General features: G+C 41.6%; 1 protein-coding gene across 1 annotated transcript in view; it reads right to left on the bottom strand.

Moving 5' to 3' along the window:
• Positions 1–6705: 6705 nt before the first annotated feature.
• The window catches only part of TGFBR2 (transforming growth factor beta receptor 2), an 86858-nt gene continuing 68761 nt past the window's right edge, over positions 6706–24802 (bottom strand). The window contains exons 6-7 of the mRNA XM_017854111.1: positions 12296–12423; positions 6706–9395 (exon numbers count right to left, since the gene is read on the bottom strand). Of these exons, the coding sequence (XP_017709600.1) occupies positions 9216–9395; positions 12296–12423 (308 nt within the window). The 3' untranslated portion in view covers positions 6706–9215. The remainder of the gene's footprint in view (positions 9396–12295; positions 12424–24802) is intronic.

The following is a 24802-nucleotide window of genomic DNA, read 5'->3' as shown; positions in this document are numbered from 1 at the left end:
TGACGTACTGGTAGGTTCACCACACTCACATACACAGACAGAGACACACAAGGCACCACAAACAAACAAAAACACAGAAAATAACTGTAAATATGTAAATATATAAAGATTTAGGCATTGATACTGAGCCTTTTTTTCTATTTTTAAAAATTCTATGTACTATGGTTATTTTATGATAGAAAAGAATTGGCATACAAATACTAATGTAAGTATCTATAAATTAAGATTATTAAAGGAAAGTGCTCCATAGACTTTAAGCCCTAGAGGAGTCTTAGAGACAATGTAGTCCCATTTTATAGAGAAGAGCTAGACTCACATAAGTATAAAGTACCTGTGGTAGTTTTAAAATATTGCTCCCAAACTCTTTGTCACGTCTCCCATTGAGAGGTGGGGAGCTATGTCCCATTGCTTTGAATTTGGGTGACTTGCAACTGCTTGTTTCAATCGAGTATGGGAGAAGTGATCTTATATGATTTCCAAGGCTATGTCATAAATATCCATGTAGTTTCCACAAGTTCTACACTCACGCTAGAGGAAGCCAGATGTCATATTAGAACTATTGTCTTAACACTGCCACTTGAAAAAGCCATGTGCAGGTGTTCCAGATGACAGCCCCAAATGATCTCCCAGTTAACTACTAGCACTAACCACCAGAGTGAGGCATCTTGGGTATCTAGTCTAGCTAAGCTATCAGATGATTTCAGTCCCAGTTGACATATGACTGCAATGGTAGAAGAAACTCCAAGTGAAAACTATCCAGCCTGATCCTTTCCCAAATGTCTGACCCACAAAATTTGAGCAAAATGAAAAGATTGCTTTAAAGCCACTAAGTTTTGTAGTAATAATAACTCGAATATCCAAGGGTCATGGAGCTAAGAGATTTAGTAACAGGAGTTGGGTTAGAACCCAACTTTCCCTTCTCACCTGGGGTACTCCTGTAGCCCAAGGTAATCAGATGAGACACTGGATCAAAACAAATATATATACTTGTTGTTAAATTCCATAACATTCTTTGAGCACCATGGATTGCTCCTACATTCTGTCAGGGGCTGTTAAACACATGGTGGCGTTAAAAGAGGATACAATATGTGGGGGAAAAGTTGTCAGTTTCACCTCATTCTCATATTCCTGGGAAGAAAAAATCATAACCGCCAGAAAAATGATAGATGTTCAAAAAGTATGTGCTAACATTTAGATAAAGAGTAATCTTTACATGATGTTTTAATTATCATACAGTATAAACATTATCTTTTTTTATTAAGATAGGAAATGAAACCAAATGAAATCTGTGAAGTTGTCAGTCATCTTTGGGAAGGCTTCAAATGAACAAGGGAGAGTCTTGAGCTTGGTATACTTTCATCTTGGAAGAATTCATAGCTGGGAATTGGCTAAAGCTTTGCAGTGGGTTGAATGATGGCTTCCAATGAGATCTGTCCATGTCTTAGTCTTCAGAACCTGTTAATGTGACCTTATTTGGAAAGACGGATTTTACAGGTCTCATTAAGTTAGGAATCTTAAGATGATATCATCCTGGATTACCCAGGTGGGCCCTAAATCAAATGAAAAATGTTCTCATAAAAAAATTCAGAGACGGTGAAGCCTGCAGACACATTGATTTCAGGCTTTTAGCCCCCAGAACTATGAGATAATAAATGTCTGTTGGTTTAAGTCACCAAGATTGGGGCAATATGTTACAGCAGCTCTAGGGATCTAATACAAGTTCCTTAAAAGGGAGTTGTAAGAGACCTGGAGGAATAAGGCTGTCCTCTTAGGGTGACAACAGTGGCTACAGCTCTATGACCACATCGGTAGATGTGGGACAGCAGTCAAACTCATACTAGGAGTTTCTCTGCAAAAGTCAGACTTTTTTTGCGGCCGGCTGTTTTATTCCATTGTTTGTCAATGGCCGGGCGCGGTGCCCTCAAGCCTTGTGAATCCAGCACTTCTGTGTTTGTGTTGCGATAGGCCGAGACGGGCTGCGCATCACGAGTCAGGAGTTGTGAGTGGTCCTAACATGCGTGAAGCCCCGTCCTGGCGTACTATTGTATTTATGTCAAGAGAAAAAAAACGTGCGGCGGGGCGAGGGTGGCAGGCGCCTGTAGTCCCAGCTACTCAGGAGGGCTGAGGCAGGAGAACTGCGTAAACCGCGGAGCGGAGCTTGCAGTGAGCTGAGATCGGCCACTGGACTCCGCTCTGGGCGACAGAGGCGAGACTGGGTCGCTCAAAAAAAAAAAAAAAAAAAATAAAAAAAAAGAAGAACATGCTGCTGATCATATGCTGTTGGTTAGTAAGTCTGTCTCTTCAGCTGATTTGTGAATTTCTAAGGACCAAGAGCCTTCATTTCTTTCTTCAACAAAACTTAATTGAAAGACTGTTATATTCTCCACTCTTTGCTAGGCGCTAAGATGCTGAATAACACATAGTTTTCAAGATGCCAGCTGAACTTGGGTGATACACCACGTTGTGTTCAACTAATGTTTGATGGAGGAAATAAATATGGATAGATAAAACAGTTTGGAAGAGTAGACAGTTTTGTATTGACAGAGACCTGGGTTCCAGTTGTGTAAACTTGGATAATTTCCTTAATGGTAAAATGGAAAAAAGTAACACCTACCTTGTAGGGCTTCTAGGATGATTAGCATATATGTAAAACATAGGTCCCACATAAAGTACATATTTTCAAATGCCTGTAATGTTACTAATAAATGAGGAGCTAATGTTCCAGCAAAGCTTATACCTTGCATCCTTGCATTAATATTTTAGTACATTTTCCATGTGTTTTTACTTACTTCATTTTTCTCCAGCTTTCTAATGTAGGCAGGATAGGGATGATTCTCACATGGAACAAAAGAACAAGACACTGAATCCATAAAAGGAGAGGATGGTAATGGAGCTACACAACGCCCTAGATTTCCTGTCTCACAGGGCCCTGTGTTTCCCACCACAGCCATGCCATTCACCTGGTTGAAAAAGCCCCTCGAGGAAAAAGGGTGGTCTGCTCACAATTACAGTTTAAACATGACTCATCTTCCTTAAGAGTCAATTGTACCCAAAGATTTTGGGAACAAGATATCTTTAAAATACTGCAATAACACAGCTTCATTTTAAAGCACGCAAAACTTAATCATAACAACGAATACTTAACGTGCATCGGTCTCTGTTCTAACCATTTTAAAAAACCACCATTTCACTTAACTCTTACAACTTTCCAAAGTAGATCTTATCATTATCCTCATTCTACACATTAAGAAACCAAGAAATAAAAACAGTTAAAAGACTTATGCAAAGTTACAGTTAGTGGCAGCACTGGGATTTGAACTAAAGAGATTTGGCTCTAGAGGTTTCAATTTTAACCACTTTGTTAGGAACGTTTAGATCATTTATTTTAATGGACCTACGGTACCAGGGCTACAGTTATTTTATTCTATTGTCTATCATTGTGGGCATAGGTCAGGGGAAGACTTTGAGGAGAATTTCAGAAGCACTGTCCCACACAGGCTGTTGACAGAAATGATTTTTAAGGATCAGTTGTGTGTGTGTGCGCACGCGTGTAGAGAGAGAGAGAGCACAGAGAACAAGAGAGCAAGCATTTCACAGTGTATGCAATTTTAGCTTAATTAGAATAGGAAGACTATTAACAAGTTATTTTTAAATGCACCAAAGATCAGGAGGTATATTAGAATTAAATTACACCGTGTGAGGCTGATTGGCAGCCCGTGTAATGTGGGCAAGTTCACCATCTTGTGTTTATCAGCACAGTGTGCAAAGTAGGCCTGAAGGGCATGGCCCCAAACCCATGGAGTGTGGAGCTATAATTATTCAAGTAAAAAAAAAAAGAAACTAATTGGAAATGTGATAAGCAATGATTAGCTAGTCTATTTCAGGAGGAAAATGAACAAAATGACCAGAAGCCAACTGTAGTGGCTTTAGTGAAAAAAGATAGATACACTTATTTAAATGAAAAGTTCTCTGTCACCTGAAGACAGAATTTCCCTAAGGACTAGACCATTAGCGTGTCATTTGCATAGAGAGATTAAAACAAAAACAGCCACCACAAATAGAAACTCCTGGGCACAAATATAGACTGAATTCAAAGGATGCTGATTGGTGCAAAGGACTGAGGCCGTGCTGAGGGCACTTGGAGACTAATTGCCAGTTGGGAATGTTTCTGACCTTGCAGTAGCAAGAACTAAAATAACCCCAGCAAAACAGTGTGTAGAAGAAGGGAGAGGGGTTAGAAGACCTTGGCTCCTGTTTTGGCTGAAGCTCTTGGGCTGGAGCCCAGAGCCCATGTGCATTTGAGGAATAACTTTTCCTCCCTGGGTTCCCTCATGGGTAACTCCCTCCTCTCCAGTGCTAACTGCATCTGCCTCCTCCTTATTTTGGACTGTTGAATCAAACCCTTGGGCTCTCCAGAGCCTCCATGTTGTTATCCCCTAACTCCAGCTTTATCTTGTGTTCAAGGTGGGGGTTTGAGCTCTGGAGTCCAACTGCTTCAGTTCAAATTCTCATGCTAATGATTGCAACCCTTAGCTAGACCTTGCTCTCTGCCTCAGTTTCCTCCTCTATAAAATGGAGGAAAGATACTTCACAGGGTTGTTGAGAGGATTCAAGCAGATAAAGAAGGTAAAACAGAGAATGGTGCTTGACACTTACCAAGTACTCAATAAATGTTAGGAATTAATACGAATTTGCCTCCTTGGGTGGAGCTCCCTAACTTCAATCATTCATATTCACACCTCCTGTAGTTGTCATGAATAAGTATCATCTACTTAATGTACTTTAAAAATCCATTCAAGTTTTTAAACTCAGCCACATTTCAAGCAATATTATTTGTGAAAGTCCAGGCTGTGTTAATGATTTTTTTCTAATACGTTAATGATCCACTAAAGGTGGATCTATTTTTATAAACGTGGCACAATCTTAAATCATCTCAGATATCAGTACACATTTTACACATTAGGAAACACAGTCTACACACATTCACTCATCTTCCAGTTCTGTCAGCAAGCATCTAGACAAAACTTACCATGTGACTGGAGAGGAAGTCAGACAATAGAAGTGGAAAAGCATCTTTTCTGCCTCCACTGAGCAGAGACCCAGAGAGACATGAGAACAACGATCCAGTAGCGGGGTTTTTCTTCATGGGGTAGCCTTTTGCTCCTGCTTGGGCAGGTCAGTTCCCTCAGGAAACAGCAGGAAGAACCAAGCATGTCAGGTGTTTCAAATTCCAGTTCCAAGACAAGTTGGTCTTGGATCCAGATTCTACATGGTGAGACCCTGGGCTTCTTATCTGAGCTCCTGACCATCTGTTTCCTCATCTGCTAAATGGGCATAGTATGTACCTCACCGAGCTAGTGGAGGATTCAATCCGATGACACAGCGAGTATTCAGTGAATGAGCGTTCTCTTCAAATCATTAGTGCTCACACAGGACGCACATTTCCTGTCCTGCAGACCTGGGGAATATGCCCATTCTCCTCTGTTGTAAATGCTCTCTAGGTTTTTCCCTAAAAATCTGCTTCTTTGCCTAAGCAGCCCTTGGCATACTAAACCAGTTTAACATTGGCCAGCATGTAGTGAAGGCTTTCCAAAACATTCAAGACCCATCTTCAAAGGCCTAATGTGTCTTCTTACCACAATTTTATCTTGTATAGGACGAGGCTTGTAAAATCTCATTTTACACATGATGAAACTGAGGCATGGAGAGGTTAAGTAATTTGCCCAGATCACAAAGCTGGCAAATGGAAGAGCAGGTAACCTCTACAATTAGTAACCACTAAAATTGCTACTACTAAAGACAAGACCATAACTAGGGCCCACAGTAGGACCCCATCATCTAGCTCGGTGATTCTCCACTGAGAGGGACTTTGTCTTTCGGGGGACATTTGGCAATGTCTGGAGAAATTTGTGGTTGTCACAGCTGTGGGGTGTGTGCTGCTGGCATCTAGTGGGTGGAGGTCAGGGATGCTGCTAAACATCCCACAGTGCACAGGACGGCTTCCCTCCCTCCCAATTATCCAAGGCAAAAATAAGTCAGCAGTGCTAAGGCTGAAATACCCTTGTGCAGGCACTATGACATTAACTATTTAGAACCCAGCTGATAACTAAGAAGCAGCTACAGAATCTCTCAGATTCCAAAACAGGTAGCATGAAGTTCAGGCACAACATTTTGTGCACTTTGTCACAAGAAATGACCAGGAGCCAATTTCCTAAGGCATATTCATCTCACCATTCATTAAGTCGATTAAAAGCACCAAATGGATGTGGTATCTGGGTAGAAAAGGGAAGCATGGAATATGCCAAGAGCCAAGAAGACAGCCAACAGCTTGCTAGTCTGAGGAATGGAGAACACAGAAGCAGCAGTAGAAACACCGGCTGTGAAAATCCCTGCAAGAAACAGCCATGTGGACAGAGGCGGCTCCTGAGACTGTGGGAAGAGGTCTTCTGGGCATTCAGAGGGACATCATGCCAGGACGCCAGCATGGCGGGCAGGCCATGAGCAGCATCTGCTTCATCTCATATTACTGAGCTTCTGTGACTTTTTTTTTTTTTTTTTTTTTTAAGGAGTGTGAGACTGTCAGTTGAGGAAGACAGTATGAAAAAGTTGGAGATGATTTATCTGGTGACGTTTTCTGCATAAATTGCAAAATAACCAAATGAGGCAAATGGATTTAGTTACTAGAAATGGGAACAGGAGGCAGGATGCTCACCTGAGTATTTTGCTTTATTCAATCTAATAAACATTTTACTTATATAAAAGACAAACAATGCATAGAATGAAAATAAGTGCTTGAGACTTTTGATATAAAAAGAGTATATAGCATTCACATTCCTATTTTAATAAATGAGTACAGCTGAAGTGTTCCATAAAAGAATAAAACCTTCCCTTTATGTATAGTAGTGAAAAAAGTCAGTATTTTTAGGAACTACAGAATGTTATTCCTTGGTCTTTTTTCTTGAATAAGAAAAAAAAAACATAAACAAAACAAGCCACAGTATCGTCTGACACTACATTCCAGTTTATGCTGATAACCCAGAAGTGAGAATACTCTTGAATCTTGAGTATCTCATGAATGGACCAGTATTCTAGAAACTCACCACTAGAGGTCAATGAGCAACAGCGATTGGGATGGTATCAGCATGCCCTATGGTGCAAGTGGAATTTCTCGGCGCCTCTATGCTACTGCAGCCACACTGTCTTTAACTCTCAGCCCACCCACGCTGAGCAGGGTGCCCAGAGGTTCTGCCTAATTCCAAACTTTTGCATGTATCCTAAAAATCTCAATAAAATGAGACTTTCCAACATCCAAACAGAGCTGATATTCTCACTGCCAGTCCCTCTCTAATATTCCTATTAGGCTGAAAATAAGTAGCTTCAAAAACAGTTTTAAAAAAAGAGATTACTTGCAGTATTAACACTTCTTTGCTGATTAACATGTTTCCTATGGAGTTTCAAAGCTCATACTTTGTTCTTGTTCTTGTGGACACAAATTTCCTAACTGCAAATGGGATTTCTGTGTCCCACATTCAAGTCCTCTCTAGTAATTTCTGCAAAGGTTGGGAAGGCTGGCATGATGGAGACAACGGTAACCATGAGGAAAGCTTCTTGGAGTAAAGCGCTCTTCTCTCCAATGCAGAGGGTAGAACTATTAACATATAAGCAAAAGAAACTTGGGCTAACAGACCCTTAAAGGAGTTCCACTTCAGTCCAATAAAAGGCCAACTTCAAATCTTAACACCAGATAAGGTCAAAATCATATTATATACCCCGAGAATGACTGCTTGCATGGACATTTCTTACAAGGGATCTTGGTTCGGTGGAGATTTAATTCCTAGACTGGGGTCCAGGTAGGCAGTGCAAAGAGCTAATGTTTACAGTGAGAAGTGAGGCAGCTTTTAGATGTCTCCACACCTTCACATTTTGTGAACATGGACTGGAGATAACTGAAAGCCATCTGCTCTCCTTACCTGGGGATCCAGATTTTCCTGTAAAATCTCCACATATTTATAAAGTGGCTTCATGTTTTGAAATGCTGTGCTGACCAAACGAAACATATGTTTGGAGTGCCCAAGGTCGTAGTCCTGACAATGATAGTATTGTGTAGATGAAATCCCCTTCATTAGGCCAAACTGTGTTTGAGCAATCAGGAGCCCAGAAAGATGGAACCCATTGGTGTTTGTACAGAAAACTAGAGAATCAAGTCAAGTGTAATGAAAAAGTAAATATGATAAAGCGTAGAGTGGGGATTTGTTCCTTTTTAGAAAAGGATGAAGGCTGGGAGCAGAGAATAGTAACGTAAGTGCAGGGGAAAGATGAAAAAAAAAATTTTTTTCATTAATAGACAGTGGGGCAATCGCACGGATGGGGAAATCTGTTCTGATTTTTCTGCAACTCATGAAGGTAAAAAGTGGGGCTCAAAACATTCAAGGTAGTAAAGATGGGGTAGAGTTTCTAAACTAGGTTGAGGGAAAATTTCTAAACTAGCCCCTGCAGATGTGCTGCTTGGAGCTTAAATGAAAAGTCCAGGAGAAGCAAGGGCACACAGGAACCCTAGGAACACTGGTCCCCAAACAGTGCCACTGTACTTAGTTCCATGGCCAGAAGAGAATTGCTAGGCAGGGAATGATTATTTTGCAAAAGCAAGTGCAATGTGGTCATAGCTGGCTGTGAGACATGCAGCCTCTTTCCTCATGCAAAGTTCCCTGTTACACAGTCGGAGAACCACTGCATGTGTGATTGTTAAATGCTAATGCTGTCATGGGTCCCTTCCTTCTCTACTTGGTTCTGGAGCTCTCCAATAAAACCAATTTCCTGGGAATATTTGATCTTTTTCCTTGTCTCTTTTCAAGGTATGGCTATATATATAGAGATATAGACATATATAGATATATAGATATATATATAACATAGCTATTCGTATTTATATACAGGCATTAATAAAGTGCAAATGTTATTGGCTGTTGTAAAAATCAATCTCATTTCCTGAGGAAGTGCTAACACAGCTTATCCTATGACAATGTCAAAGGCATAGAATGCTTGATGTCACCTACTCCCTGCTGCTGTTGTTTCTGCTTATCCCCACAGCTTACAGGGAGGGGAGTGACCGCCTTGGTTTTCCAGGAAGCATCAGTTCAGGGGCAGCTTCCTGATGCCTCTGTTCTTTGGTGAGAGGGGCAGCCTCTTTGGACACGGCCCAGCCTGCCCCAGAAGAGCTATTTGGTAGTGTTTAGGGAGCCGTCTTCAGGAATCTTCTCCTCTGAGCAGCTCCTCCCCGAGAGCCTGTCCAGGTGCTCCAGCTCACTGAAGCGTTCTGCCACACACTGGGCTGTGAGACGGGCCTCTGGGTCGTGGTCCCAGCACTCAGTCAACGTCTCACACACCATCTGGATGCCCTGTAGTGGGGAAGAGATCCAAAGGGCACCATTAGTTGGTGGGCTCCGCAGAAGGCAAAGTGGCCTGCTGACCTGTTGCTATAGTGAGTGCAAGCAGGGTTCAAAAGTACCTGTGCATTTAACACGTGCTGACTGAGTGCCTGCTGCTGGAGGCCAGCCAGTTCCATGTGGAAAGGGGGGATTGTGCTGGGGGCGGCTGTGCTCGAAACTTACCATACTTTTTTGGCTCTGGTGCTAATTGATCACAATAGGTCCTGACAGCACAATGATCCTCTGCTGGGCTTCTGGGGTACACTAACACTCCCAACACCTGAAAATTCCCCATGCAGTGGCCCCTAATATCATTTTAACGCCTTTCTATTTAGAGAAGTTCTTGGTTCACAGCAAAATTGAGTGGAAAGTACAGAGCGTTTTCACAAAACCCCTTCTCCATACAGGCACAGCTTCTCCACCTCAATATCATCCATCTGTGTGGTACATTTGTTATAACTGATGAACTAACATTGACACATCATTATCAATCAAATTCACAGTTTACATTAGGGTTCACTCTCAGTGTTGTATATTCTATGGGTTTTAACAAATGTATAATGACATGTATCTACCATTACAGTATCATGCAGAATAGTTTCTCTGCCCTCAAATCCCCTGCATTCCACTTATTCGTCCCTCCCTCCATTCCCCAAAATTTCTGGCAGCCACTGATCTTTTACTGTCTCTGTAGTTTTTGCCTTTTCCAGAGTGTCATATAGCTGGGTCATATATACACTGTTCTATTTTAACAGGGCTGATTACCCCAGTCAGAGTTGTATGCAGGCATTAGCGTGGTTTCATTTTCCATAGGCCATACATTTTGTAGCGTGATTCAGTAGCAGCTTCTACGAGGTGCCCAGGATGACCTCTGGGATGCTCCATTCCTCTCCAACAACATTAGGTTGGACCCTGTGAAACAGCTGCCTTTGAGGGTGAGGCATGCTTAACTCTATGCCATTTCATCGGGTTCACCCTAACCGAATCAAGGCCCCATCCAAGGAGCCCATCCAGAAGATCCTGCCCAAGAAAGTGGCAAGAGTTTTCTCTCACTGGCTTAATTTTTATTTTGCATTGCAAATATTTTTGTTATCATTTCAAATCCTTTTGGAAATAAAGCAGGCAGGAGTTAAGCAAATGGTCTGATAGCTGGAAATAGAGTGTGCTCCTCCCAATGATAAGATCAACATTGCTAATGGGGATCTGTCACACAGGTGGCTGGGAGTGGGATGGATAAATCTCAAACCTACCTGGGAGAGCTGGCACTTTCTCTACTTGCTTTCTAATACGAACAACTTTCCAAACACACCTAGGAACCTATCTTTCCCTCCCGACACCATGAGTTCATGATGTTAAATTAATTGTATAATTCACCTAATTGACAGTATTGACAGATGGCCCTGTTAAGAGTAGAGTACTATTGTTGGTACACAAGTAACATTTATTTTATTCTGGCACTGTAATTACAGGCAGTAAATTAAATTAAATATTAAGCATTAACTTGAAATCAATAGGGCAACAAATCTCATTATGAGAAAAAATGTATTATGCAAATTCTTTTCAGAATTTTATCATCATGAATAATGGCTTCATTACGAGAACTATACAGCAGAGGAGGTAACAGAGTTTGAAAGAAACATAACACTCCAGTACATTCTGATTTCAGAATTTATGCAAAACATTCTTACAGTTTTAGTGTCAAAGAGGATTTGCCCAAAACTCCAGAGAAGCCCGTGACCCACCACAGCCTGGTTCACCCCCGCCCCCTCCTTTATTGAGGCCTTTATTAAGGTCTGTCTGCTGAAGTGGCTCTGGGCCAGGACTGGCACAGACCAGGCTTCCTGCTCCATTTGTCTTCCGGATTGTGCCTGATTTGTTGTTCCTGTTTCTTATCTGAATTTGCCTTGCCCTTAGGGAAACCTACAACTTAGCCTCAGCCTTCGTGGTTGAGGGAATTCATCCAAAAGAGGCAATAAAAGGTTTTAGTCAGTAGAAAGAACAGTTTTCTCAGTGAGATAGGGTCACACAGTTCTCTCCCATTCTTCACTAAGGGCTCCTTCCTGGGTATGTCAGACATATGGCTGGTTCTGACTCACTCACAACCTACTATTTTCTTTTTTCTCTGACCTTTGCCCTCATCAAAGTGCCCCCAAACAAACAATCTGGATCAGCCTCTTTGTAAGTCCAGAAGGACTGTCCTGCTATGGACAGCCTTAGCTACCATTTCCTAACGAGAAAAAATAAGAGGCCATTAGGATGTTCCCAACAGACAGATTTCTCGTTCCTTCCTGGGCATACTCCTCTTCTTTGCTTTCCTTAATTCCAGAGTGAGGAGTCAGTCTCCTCTTTCCCATGCGTGCTCACTCAGACCTCTCCCAAGTCTGTGAGCACAGTCTGCAAACACCTGTACACAGCCCTCTGCATGCCACAGTCACTTCTCAGTACAGTTGCCTAACAAACCCTGCTTGTTTGGCATGTGCTAAGTATTTCTTTATGGAACTGAAGATTCCCAGAAGAAAACATTTGGAATCCAGAGGGAATGAAATGTAAACTCCTGACGTGAAGGCCCAGGAGTAAGTAGCAAAGGCTGCAAACAAAATGTTTTAACCCAGGACCAAGGGGGCTTGGAAAATGTGACAAATGTCCTCCAAATGTCTACTCGTGAGCTCTCAGAGTATATATCAGCTGGTTGGATCTGATAATTGGGTCATCCACTTTACTGAAATTTTCTTTACAAACAAAATTTAACAGGGCCATAGAACACAATGGGACCTTCCCTCAGATTTAAGCTCAATATTCCAGAATTTTCTGCCACCTAAGAGGCAACTTTGGTTGAATCTTACTGACCTTTGTAAACACTCACTCCTTACCTGGTGGTTGAGCCAGAAGCTGGGAATTTCTGGTCGTCCTCGATCTCTCAACACGTTGTCCTTCATGCTTTCGACACAGGGGTGCTCCCGCACCTTGGAACCAAATGGAGGCTCATAATCTTTTACTTCTGTGAAGAAAGCCAGCAAACACAGGGTCTCTGAGAATGGCGTGTGCGGCCAAAGGAAATGAGCATGGTGAGATGTCTGGCTGGGGAGCATGAAGCACTAAGTAACAAATACATCTGTGATTACTCTAAGAGCAAATTTTAATAATAATGGATTAAGATAAGAAGGAAGGAGTGGTTAGGGGAAGGGCTAGAGTAGTATTCAATAAATGATTGCTGATAACTTAAAATGTGCTAGGTGTTATGCTGGGGGATAGAGTGGACAACAACATAGAGAGGGTCACGAAGCTTACGTTTTAACACAGGCATTCTCTACAGGGTGACATTGCACCAAAAGGGTGAAATTGGTTCTTGCGAAGTGGAAAAATCTTATGTATTACAATGGTTTGTGAGCCTCCAAGGGCCCAGAGTATACAAAAAGATTTAAAATGTGGTATTAAATTTCATGCAGGTATTGAGGCATAAAAAGGAATGAAACTCTGGCACATGCTACAACATGGATGAACCTTGAAGACATTATGCTAAGTGAAATAAGCCAGACACAAAAGGATAAATATTGTATGATTCCACTTATATGAAGTACCTTGAACAGCTATATTCAGAGACAGTATAATGGTGGTTGTCCAGAGGGCAACCTGGGAAGAAGGGGGTATGAGAAGTTATCCTCTAAGGGGTAAAGAATTTCAGTTGAGCAAATGAAAAAGTTACAGAAAAATGAATAATGGTGATGGTTATAGAGCATTGTGAATGTACTTAATGTCAGTAAATTGAATACTTAAAAATGGTTAAGTTGGTAAATTTTGTATTATGTCTATTTTGCTACAAAAAAAAATCATAGAGAGTAGTGATTAGAAAAAAGTTGTCTATAGGCCAGATGCTGTGGCTCGCGTCTGTAATCCCAGTACTTTAGGAGGCTGAAGGAGGATTTCTTGAGTCCATAAGTTTGAGACCAATCTGGACAACATAGTGAGATCCTCTATCTATACAAAATAAAAAAACAAGCAAACAAAAATGTTGTTTAAAAAGGCTCCTTACGATATCACTGATTTTAAAACGGTTGAGAAATGCTGTTTTAGTGGGAAGACAGGGGACAGATTAACAACATCAACAACATTTTAAAAGATTTTAAAATTTTAAAATTTAAAATTTTCCTCAGATGGTATATTCAACAAAGAAAATGATAAAGGAGGAGGTAATCCTTCACCAGGGCTTCAGGATTCAACTAAGGTCAAATTCTTTATAAAAACTTCCTTGAACATCCTTAGAGTTAATCTCGGTTAAATATCCTGGGCAGGGCTCTATTCTTGCATGTACCATATTTTATTTAATATATTCACCTGCTTATTTTTCTCACCTAACTGGACTGTGAGCATTTGGGTGCAAGTTGAGTCCCTTTCTCATTCTTGTATTCTTGGTGCCAGTTGAAAGGGTATCCCATGCCAAAAGGCTGTCAACAAATGCTTTGTTGAGTGAGTGAATGAATGAATGAATGAATCTTAGATTCTCTCCAAAGTGGCAGTGCATAAACTCTGGCCGAATATTAAAACAAAACACCAATTTAAATGAGCAGATTAATATAGTGTAAACAGAGCACAGGACAGTTAAAAAGACAGAAAACATCCCAGTACTAAAACATGTCTGGGCTGAAAGGAGAGACTGGGCTGAATTCAACACTTTTCTCCAAAGTAAGTAGGATCTTTGGCCTTTAGCTTCAAAATAATCTTATTTAATGAGTAAAAGTTTCAATAAATTTGCACTTCTAGGTAACAAAGAAGCTTTCATGGCAAGATGACATTTTGAAAAGGGATGGCTTTTGTTCTTTGTTCATTTTCTTTTTTCCCCTTTTCCAGAACTCTACTTGAATATTTATCTTTTTCAGCTTCACCCAAATAGTAGAGCTGCCAGGATATTTTCTTTTTTATAGTTTTAAATAGAGGGGAATGTGGGATGAAGGCCTCCCATCACATTAAGACAAACCACAAACTATCCTCCTGTGTGTCATGCTTTCGCCTTCAAGTGCCCAAGCACTTAATCCACACTGCTCTTGGATGAGATCCGAATAGTGATTTGCATAGTATTTACACTCTTATTTTTTTCTTTCATTCCCTATCTTCAACCAGACTGTAAATGCCTAAGGCACCAGGCAGTGGCTGAATTTGATGTCTTTCAGTTATCTGCTCAGTGCCTAAAACTGTGCCTTATACGTAGTAAGAATTTAATAAATATGAGGTGGGTTGAATGCAAGCAAAAGAGAAAACTGAGAATCAGATCTAGTTCCCAGTAAGTGTTTACTCTCACGTACTACTTCTCTTCTATAAAATGAATAGACTGAACTGAGCTACCTCCTCTTCAGATTTATCTTGTAATCCAACCTAATCAAATATGATGCCTCCTTGATACCATACCTTGAGATATATGTACTACCATATAATAGTAAAGGATAGGATTTGTATATGATATAAATTGTTCTTTAGATAAGGTACAGTCCATAGACCTTCCATCTTCAATTGTTTGGGCTTCTGTAGCAGTTGTAGTTGGTGCCTGCCGAGGTCCCCTTCACCAAGCTAGGGCCAGCAGCCTACAGTTGCCACAGGTGTTGGCTCATAAGGGCTCATAACTTCACCCTTTTCTGGGGTATTGCCCTTGGCCAATGGGAGTTGCCTATCCTGGGGATTCCTGGACATGACCGCCTTACTCTCAGAGGCAGCGTACAGTCAATGACAAATTAATGTTGAAGTTTAACAGTCCAATTCTCTTGGCTCTTCGTGGGTAACTATGGTGCAATTCACACTTTCCAGAGCTTTTCTGTGAGATCAAGCTGAGGTTAGACCTCTCTTGAACTACAAGTTCACTTAACTCCTTCCATGCCTCTTCCTGCTTCTCTTACTTCCATCTCGTGAGAGCTTATCCCCAATAAATCATTGCACAAAAGTGTGTCAGACTCCACTTCTAGTAAAGCTGGTCCGATACAGCTTTCTCCTCTCTCCCTAGGCCTTTGTCTCAGTGAATCTGCACAACCTGACTGTAGTTGCAAAGCTACCCTGGGGAAGCCTTGATGTAGCCCCTTCTTGTGAAGGTGAAATTACTAAACCAGGAAGAACATTCTGAATCTCACATTGTATTGCTGCTACTCTGATGAAACTCCTTTGCCTTTCCAGGAAGCTTTCATGCTTTTTCCTTTCTACCAAGCATTTCAGAGAGTTCTTTCTCCTCTGACTATCAACAACAATCCCTATACTCATGGTCAGAAGTGACAGAGGAGGACATGATGAACATCAGAGTAGGAAAATGTTGGGATCAGAGTAGACCCCAGCTGTCAATCTCATGGCTGACAGTCCTTGAGAACAAAGAAAAAGTCTTTGTCCTTGAGACTAGAAACCCAGAGCCAATTCCTTTCAAGTCCTAATCTTCCAAGTTACATAAACTATAGAATTTATTGTAATTTTTTTATAGGTACTCTGTGGACCAAAGCAAGTTTCCATGGGGAATAAGACGGCACTAAGCGTATTTTACTTAAAGAAAATTAATGAATGCTATTTCAGAAAGGAAGACAAAGGCTATAATCCCTTCCCAGAACGAAGAGACTTATAAATAGGTTACTTCCTACTTTTCCTAAAATCTTGGAAAGTTGTGAGATTCCCTAACATTCCCAAGGGATACAAGGCCTGCTTCCCATCTTTGACTTATGGGTAATTTCACAAGGAAGGGAGGTCACGGGTAGTCTGAGAGGTGCTGGCAAAGGGACTGGCTCCTTGTGCCCCACTGAGAGAATTTATGGCTCTTCTGATTCCTCCTAAGCTTAAAATAGACAAGTCTGGGGAGGGACGATCATCATTTGACCCAAACTGTCATACTCTAATCCTATAATATTAGTTTTTCAGATTAGGAGTAGGGATGGGGATATGCAGTGTGTACATGATTTAGGCTGACCTTTCTTTAACTTCTGAAAAATGTCCTATTTATGTAATATAGATTTACCAAAACAGCTAAATGCATGTTTGCTTTTTTCTTTCTAATTAAGGATTTTTGCAATTCTTCTTTCTTTACCCTTCTCTCTCATTTTGGACATCCTACTCCTAACCCCCATTTTTTTTCTCATGCCCTGCAATGTGTAGGAAGATGGTTTAATGTTTAGCAGTGTGTATACTTGTGGCTGTCAGTTAACATCTTTGATATTCAATTGCAGTGATCAGGCAACACTGATCGTTTTTCCTTCTATGGCCATTAAGGCAATGCCATTCTCAGGGCCTCCATTAGGACTTGTAGGATGACCATGTAACATGGAGGCCATTCCCTCCTGGAGGGCATTTCTTAATTGCTCCTCAGTTCTAAGTGTCCCTTAGAATGCCTCGGATATTTGCTTTGACTCAGCAGAAGAAGGGGAAGAGGGTGGCCAGAGACAGCCTGAACCCTGTGAGAGGAGGTAGAAAGCAGAAAGTCCTCTGTGAGTCAGGAGGGTACCAATGGTCCTTCCTAGGATGAGACCTCCTGTAACAGAACCCAGGCAGTCCTGGGGAACTGGACAGAGCTGGTGATTGGCAATGAGTTGATGGCCTGAGACCTTTGACACTCCAACTTTTTCCCCAGGGTTTCAGGCAGCTGGGACTGGGATGTTTAATCCACTCTGGCAAATGAGCACTTCTCAATCTATTTTTTATAAAAGCCCAGATGTTTTGCCCTCACTTCATTGGGAATAAAGGCTTTGGTGAAATACAGTAGAAATGAATTACAAGAAAAATGAATCCCACTTGAGTGTTGTGGCAACATCAAACAGCTATTAAAGGTATTAAACACATCTTGGTTTCTGTCCTTATATTGCAAATCTGAAACAGAGAGTTTGAGGACCTGCACCTTCCAAAGACCACACGTGGGGCAACATTGCTTTAAATGCTTCCTAAGAAATGTAAGATGCATTTTGACACAGGAGAAATGAACACAAGTTATTAAATGTATTTTAAGGGTTTCAAATGAGTTAGACAAAGAACGTTGAAAAAGTCTTCAGAGACGGGATCCAACATCCTCATTTTACAGTTGAGAAAACTGGGGCCCAAAGAGTACACTGGATTCCAGGAAGGGCATTTAGAATTGTGCACTGTATTACTGTTACTCTGAAGAAATTTGCCTTTGCCTTTTTAGGAAGCTTTTATGCTTGCTCATCTCTGCCAAGCATTTCAGAGATTTCTGCCCTAACCAGAGCAAGTACAGCTGGGGCAGTCCCTGGTATGAACACGCCCTTCCCAAATGTGACAAGGGTGCCCCTCCCTGCCTTGATGGGGCCCTCTTTAGCATATAACCTTGAGAAGGGGAACCTTATGGGGTCTGCCGGATGGTTATTTGTAATTTCTAAACAAGCTATGCAAAAAAACAATGACAAAGAGCAGCCCTCTCCTTAGCTGGTATTATGTACCCACATTAAACCCAAACACTTGTCCTTTCTGGGTTTAGGGAAGTAGATGTGACTGGTGGTGGAGGTGAGGTAAGGATGAGAATCTCATTTTAACCACAGGCATCAGATCAGGGCATAGTTGGCAATAGAATTAATGCAGTTCCTCTTTGCACATTTGATCAAATGATGCTTGACCTTGGGCCTCTCTCTTGTGAAGAACTGCATAGACAGCAAGTTCAGGAGCATGTGAGATGAGTCCAGAGAAAATGTTACACCTGGCTAACCTATAATAAGAACCACCTTTTTAAAAAAATTGGAATTGCCTCTAAGAAAAAAGTGAAGGGCTTAGAGAGTAATGACTGAGTTTAGCACTTAAAAAGTGGAAGAGCTAACAATACGCATTGCAAGTATTATTTTGTTGTTTCTGCCCTGACTCCTTTAAAAAGTAGATATGAGGACTTAGAAAAGAGATGTCAAGAGTTTGTGCCTCACTTCCTATATCCACAAAATAAGAATAGTCACATGTGCCCCCCACCATTATTCAGTGTGATGCTGCAAGGCCAGCTGCACGACCACCTCCCAACCCCATCGCAATGGCCCTTCCGGTTAGGCTGGCCCAACTCCAGGAAGAACAGGCGAGGAGGGCTGGGGAGTGAACCCTCCCAGCTTGGCCTGGAGCAGCCCTCCAGCAAAGACTGATGGGAGTTGGAAAGATAAACACCCAGCTTCCTTTAAGTCAGGTGGTATGACACTGAGGTGTGTGTTCTATACTGCCCGTAGTTATACTCCAGTTGCCCACAGTGGTAACTCACTTGATAAGATATCCTTTACTGGTTTCCTTCCCTCTCCTGACTCATTTCCTCATTCTCTTACTGGCATTTCCTGCAATCTCTTCCCAAATAAACTACTTGCACTCAAATTCTTGTTCCAGGGTCGGAGGCACTCCACCCAAGACATATGCCTACACAGCAGAATTAGTTCATCAAACCAAGTCTTTGTCTCACCCTCAGACTGTTTCTGAAGCCAGACAGACAGGGCTGAACACCTCAGAATTTCCTTGAGTGCCTCAAACAGCATCTTTTCTAAAAAACCTCTTTATTTCACTGCTTGAGAACAACTTTCTCTTCCTTCCATCTCCCTCCTGCCACCTCTCCCTGCAGTCTTTTCGCTGATGGAAGACACCCACAACTGCCTGGCCCTCGCAGCTTCTTTTAATTTGTCTCAAAAGGCTCTTAAGAGAAAACTATGCTTGCCTGTCTCTTCCCAGTTCCGCAACACTCAGAGGGCAGGTCTCTGGGACAGCAATGATCTTCCTCAGAAAGTCAGCATCTGGTGCACAGCTGTTGTTTTGACTGTAGTTCCAACGTAACAGGGCAGCAAAGTTGTTGATGCTTTTCCCCAAAGCAGTACCCCCAAGTTTTCGTATCTGCTTTCCAAACTGTGCTCCCTTGGAAATCCAGGAAAATGAAATGTTTCAATCCTGATCTCTCCTCAGCCCTCTTTCCAACGCCTCCTTTTCTTCTCTCTCTTTCTTGCCCTACCCCTTCCCTTTCTTTTGGTTCATTTGCACTTTTTTTTTTTCCCCATCTCACAAGACTCAGCAACTTGACAATACGCCAAGGAGCCCTTCTTGGAGTTGTGTTACTCCTCGTTAAATACTTGCTTAGCTGGCTGCTATGTGTCAGCTTCTATTCGAAGGCCTAAATGCTAGGGATGTGGAAGTCAGTGTGCTTGTAGGCCAGTTTGGCTGGGGATGACGAGCGTATTGTGCCTGCTGTGTTCACCACAGGGGTCCTGAATGGGACCACCTTCACCCGCCTTCCACACAGCACACAAACACTTGTATGAACACCAAACAGACAGAAAGCCTGGGACAGAGACGTCTTTGTAAGAGAACCCGTCTCCAGTTCTGTTCTTGCTGAACGGCGATTTCATGAAGAAGCTTTTTCTCCTTCTTCATAAAACAGTCACACACCAGTCACCTCCTTCTGTCTTGTTCTTACTTCAAACAATTCTGAAAGATTTCTTTTCTTTTCTTTCTTTTGTATTCTTTCAGAGGAATAAAATGTCTGAAATGACAGCCTCTTTCATTATCTATCCCCAAGTCTATTTTCTTTCTAAAATCATCCCACCCACCCCACCCAACTCCAACATTATATTATGTATCTCTTTGTTCATTACCTGTCACTAAAATACTGGCTCTTCACTAGACTTCCTGTCTCTCGAGGAAAGACACTGCTTCTTAAACTACAGTATCCCTGGCATTTTAAATAATGCCTGCGACACAATAGGTACTCAATAAATAATTTTTGAGTGAATGAATGAATAAATGTATCTTTAGGGAAATAAAGCAGTTATCTCAAATTTTAAGGCATCAATACTGTGACATGCTACACAAATTAACAGCTTTGGGTTCTGTTAACAGGGATTCACCCAGAGAAGTGAGGCTATCAGTGAATGTTCCTCAAACATGTGATTGTCTCCTCAGCTTCTGCTGGAAAGGCTTCATATCACCTGCCAGGATGCACAGAGTAGCTCTGACTATCCTATCCACACTAGTCATAGGAATCATAGCTACTATTTTTAGGGGCAGTGCTGGGGACGGAGTCTCCCTCTGTCACTAGAGTGCAGTGGTGTGATCTAGGTTCAAGCAATTCTCTGCCTCAGCCTCTTGAGTAGCTGCGATTACAGGCACCTGCCACCATGCCGGGCTAATATTTGTATTTTTAGTAGAGATGGCATTTCACCATCTTGGCCAGTCTGGTCTTAAACTCCTGACCTCATGATCGGCCTGCCTTGACCTCCCAAAGTACTGGGATTACAGGCGTGAGCCACTGCACCCAGCCATAGCTACTATTTTTAAAACACGTTCTGCATTGGCCAGGCTAGCAGTATACCTGGAATACTACGGCCAGTGAGCTACAGAGTCAGACAACAGGGCTTTGATTCCTGGCTCCACAACTTTCGCACTTCCTGAGCCCTCAGTTTTCTTGTTGTAAAATGGGATTAGTAACAGTATACACCCTAAAAGAGTTTTGGTAGATTAAATGAGTTGATGTCTGCAGCAAGTGCTCAAGAAGTGGTAGCTATTCCTTTATGGCTTTATCTGGACCAAATGTACTTTCAACATGAAGCCTTTCTCTCTGACCACCCTCTTTACCTAACTGCAACACATCTCCCGAGCTCCCTGGTGGAATTCTGTGCTAAATGAAGCTGTACCACCTGGCTTTTGAAGAGCTCTATTATCATCTGTTTATGTTTTCTCATCTGATAAAAGTGAGGCTTCTCCAGTGTAGTGCTGCTCTTTCTGTTTTCCCTGTGCTCCCTTGCAGTGAGGAGAGATTGGCTGATAAAGAAGTAACCCAGAAGGACATTCCAGAGTCTTCCTCTTCCTTCAAGAGCTGACCTAACTCCCATTCCCTGACCCTAACACTGCACTCCCTGTAGCCAACCTGGGCATTCAGTCCCTTGAGCTCACTGCTTTCCCTTCCTAAGCATTTATCACAACTGAATTGCACTTGCCTGTTAAAAACCGTCTAGTTAAGTGTTCCAGTGCCAGTAAATAGCATGAGAGAAAGCCTGGAGGTGAGACCTAAAAGACTTTCATCACGATGAACTGATGAACACAGAATGAGAATGTGGCGTGGAGGTGAGCTTGGAGCCTTAATATCCGTGTTTATGAGTCACTTAAAGGCAGGAGACATGGGACTTCACAGTTTTCTGTGAAATCTTCTGTCCCTAATCCTTGTATCCTACTTCATTCAGTTAGATCTTCTGCTACTTAGAACATTTTTCTTCAAGTAGTGAAGAGTGTAATGTCAACATCCAAGAAGGTAAAACAAATAGTCAATTCTGCAACAGCTCATTAACAATTGGTAACGGAGAGGTTAATGTTCCATAGCTTAAAAAAGTATCAATACAACTGGGGACTCTCTCAGTACAGGATGAGGTGCTATATCCATATTACCAATGGCAGTCATCCTAAGAAATCCAAGGAGGCTCATTTACCCTCCTTCAGCAGGTAGATCCACTACACTTGTCATGTAGATTAGCTGTTTTCACTGGAGACTTGGATCCCACCATCCTTCTGCCCACAGTTGAGGTGGATCATACCATCTTGAGTAGGCTTCTCTGTAGGTGCTTGGTAGCTGGCTCCATGGGCCAGATCATAAGCCTTTCATGTCACAGAAGTGGCCTCGATCCATGATCCCATAAGCACACAGACTCAGAGCCTACAGAGAAGATGACCCTGGAGATCTGGTTCCCTTTACTGTCGATCTATGATTCATCATACAAAGGTAAGCATATTCCACATTTCCTTTTTTGAAATAAGACTGCTGATTTTTTAAAAAGTGGTAATTACATATGTTGTACTGCAAACTGCAGAAGTTCAAGCTTAAGGAAAGGCCTTTCACATCCTTCCCTCTTCCTTGTATCTTAAAATTAAAGTCTAACATCAAACAGGGGGAGTCATTATTTATTTAATTTGTAAAGTAAGAAACTTATCTGCATGTGTAAGTTTTTGAAAAAGAAGGGAGAAGAAACAAACAACTATTTCCTGTAGACTATAAGCCTCTTGAGGTCAAAACCTGTCCTTTCATCTATGTTTCTACAAAAGCTACAGCTGGGACAACATCAAGATGCATGCAGTTGGAGGGAATCCACTGTCTTCAGGCTTCGTGTACTTTCCAGAGGGCTTTTTGAATGTAAAAGAAAAGCCTCTGAAACTAAGACTAGACTGAAAATCTGTCTTTAATGTTTTGAGACATGCCAAAAGAAAGAAAGAAACAAACAAAAACCACTAATGCTTTTAAAAGAAGAAGTCAAGGTTGGAGAAGGAGCTTACTACATGAGTTCACATACTTAATCACGCGAAGGGCTTTGTGTCAGGACGAACGTGAGGATGGATAAATAACCCTGGTGTCTGCAGCCTGAGCGAAGATGGGAGAAACAGGACTGTGGGCTTAAGATCAAAGGAAATGAGAACTGGGATGGCCTCTTTCCGGTTCCCCAGGGCTGTCTGTTCTTATCCTAAGGTTGTAAAAGGTTTTTTGAGACTAGCTGAATAAACCAGATCCTGTTCCTTCCTTGGGAAAACTTGTTTATACTGTAACTGTTTTTAGACCTCGTAAAAGTTGGTGAACTTCTTCCTCATTAGCTTAAATTTTTCCACACTCAGCAAATATCAACAGGCAAGGGTTTTAGTCAGTGATAACAATGAAAGCTGGGAGCTCACCTAGGGCCTTAATAAGCTGGCTGCACTGACAGAGGGGAAGACAGAGACACAATCTCCCGCTCATGTTTATAGAATAACAGGGTTGAAAGGATAGGGAACGCTACTGAAATGGAGTAAATTTATTCTGACAGTGACAACAGCATTGTCTCTGACACAACTCATACCCGGCTAAAGATTCATTTTGGAACTGTCAAAGCTTTCAAGCAGAAAATTATTCTCAGTGGCTGAAACTTGGTTAAACAAATTTCACTGTGCAAGGAAAAACAAAGTTAACTTTTGGAAGTGTTTTGGGGGAAGAAACCTCGGTCAAGAAACTAGAAAATAACTATGTCAGCTAGATAGGAAGTGTCATCCCCATGCCGGGGGTCTCAGGAAAACACATGAGGTTCAGCAGTGTTGCAAGATGGGAGGGGGTGACCTAGACCCACGCTGGAGAATTGGCTCTGCATATTCTGAAGAATCAGAGCCAGCAGTGGTGCCAACTGAAAAATGCTGGGTAGTTTGGACCAGTGACCCAAGCTGTGGCAACCTGAGCAACAAAATAAATAATGACAATACTGGATATCCATATAATAAAACAAATGTCCAAAATCCCCTGCTGATATAAATACATAATTAGTAAACAAAGAACAGGGGATGGTGACAGAAGCGACAGATCTTTCTTAAAGTAGAATGCATATTAATAAATGTAGAAGAAACAAGGAAAACAGAAAATCTTCCTTAAGCAAGCATTATAGTAATAATTATTATAGGCATGAATTAGTCATAGATCGTCAAATTAGTTGGTAAATTATGAATAAGAAAGTTCTAAATAAGTATTTAGTATTTGCTAAATTTTGCTAAAATTTTAAATTTTGCTAAATTTTGCTTAAGTTTGCTAAACAGGTATTTAGTATCTTTAGAAACAGGTCAAAGGGATGTATTACTTACAAATGGACAAATAGCATTTTTTACAGAGGAGAAACCAGCAGGTCCCACTTTAACCAAGGGACCAAATTTAACATTAGTCATCAGACACATGGACATCTTACTCCCCCTGATATGATGCACTGAAGACAGGCACACTACCATTTCTGTGGTAATTTTGCCCAAAATATGTAATCTCAACTAATCATAAGAAAACATCAGTGAAACCCAAAGGGAGAGACAGTCTAAATAACTGTTTTAAACTTTTCACAAGTGTCAAGGTCATAAAAGACAAAAATAGACTGAGGAACTGTCAAAAGGTCAAGGAGACTAAGGAGGCGTGCACATTAGATCAATGCGGGATCCTAGACCGGATCCTGTTTCAGAAAAGAACATTACTGGGGACTTGGAAGACAGATAGGTATATGGATTAATTAAGAACACTGAACCCAGGTTAATTTGCTGTTTTTGACAGCCATACTATGGTTTAGGTTAGATATTAACAACAGGCAAAGTTGAGTGAAGAGTATATAGAAACTCCAGTAGTTTTGCAACTATTTTGTAAGTCTAAAATTATTACAAAACAAAAAGTTAAAAATGGAATAGAGGCCGGGCACGATGGCTCACGCCTGTAATCTCAGCACTTTGGGAGGTCAAGGCAGGCAGATCATGAGGTCAAAAGTTCGATACCAGCCTGATCAATGTTGTGAAACCCTATCTCTACTAAAAATACAAAAATTAGCTGGGCGTGGTGGTGTGTGTCTATAATCTCAGCTACTCAGGAGGCTGAGCCAGGAGAATCACTTGAACCCAGGAGGTGGAGGTTGCAGTGAGCCAAGATTGAGCCACTGTAT

The sequence above is a fragment of the Rhinopithecus bieti genome, unplaced genomic scaffold, assembly GCF_001698545.2.
Source record: "Rhinopithecus bieti isolate Rb0 unplaced genomic scaffold, ASM169854v2 scaffold_37987, whole genome shotgun sequence".
NCBI lineage: Eukaryota > Metazoa > Chordata > Mammalia > Primates > Cercopithecidae > Rhinopithecus > Rhinopithecus bieti.
This window is presented reverse-complemented; position numbering and strand designations above follow the sequence as displayed.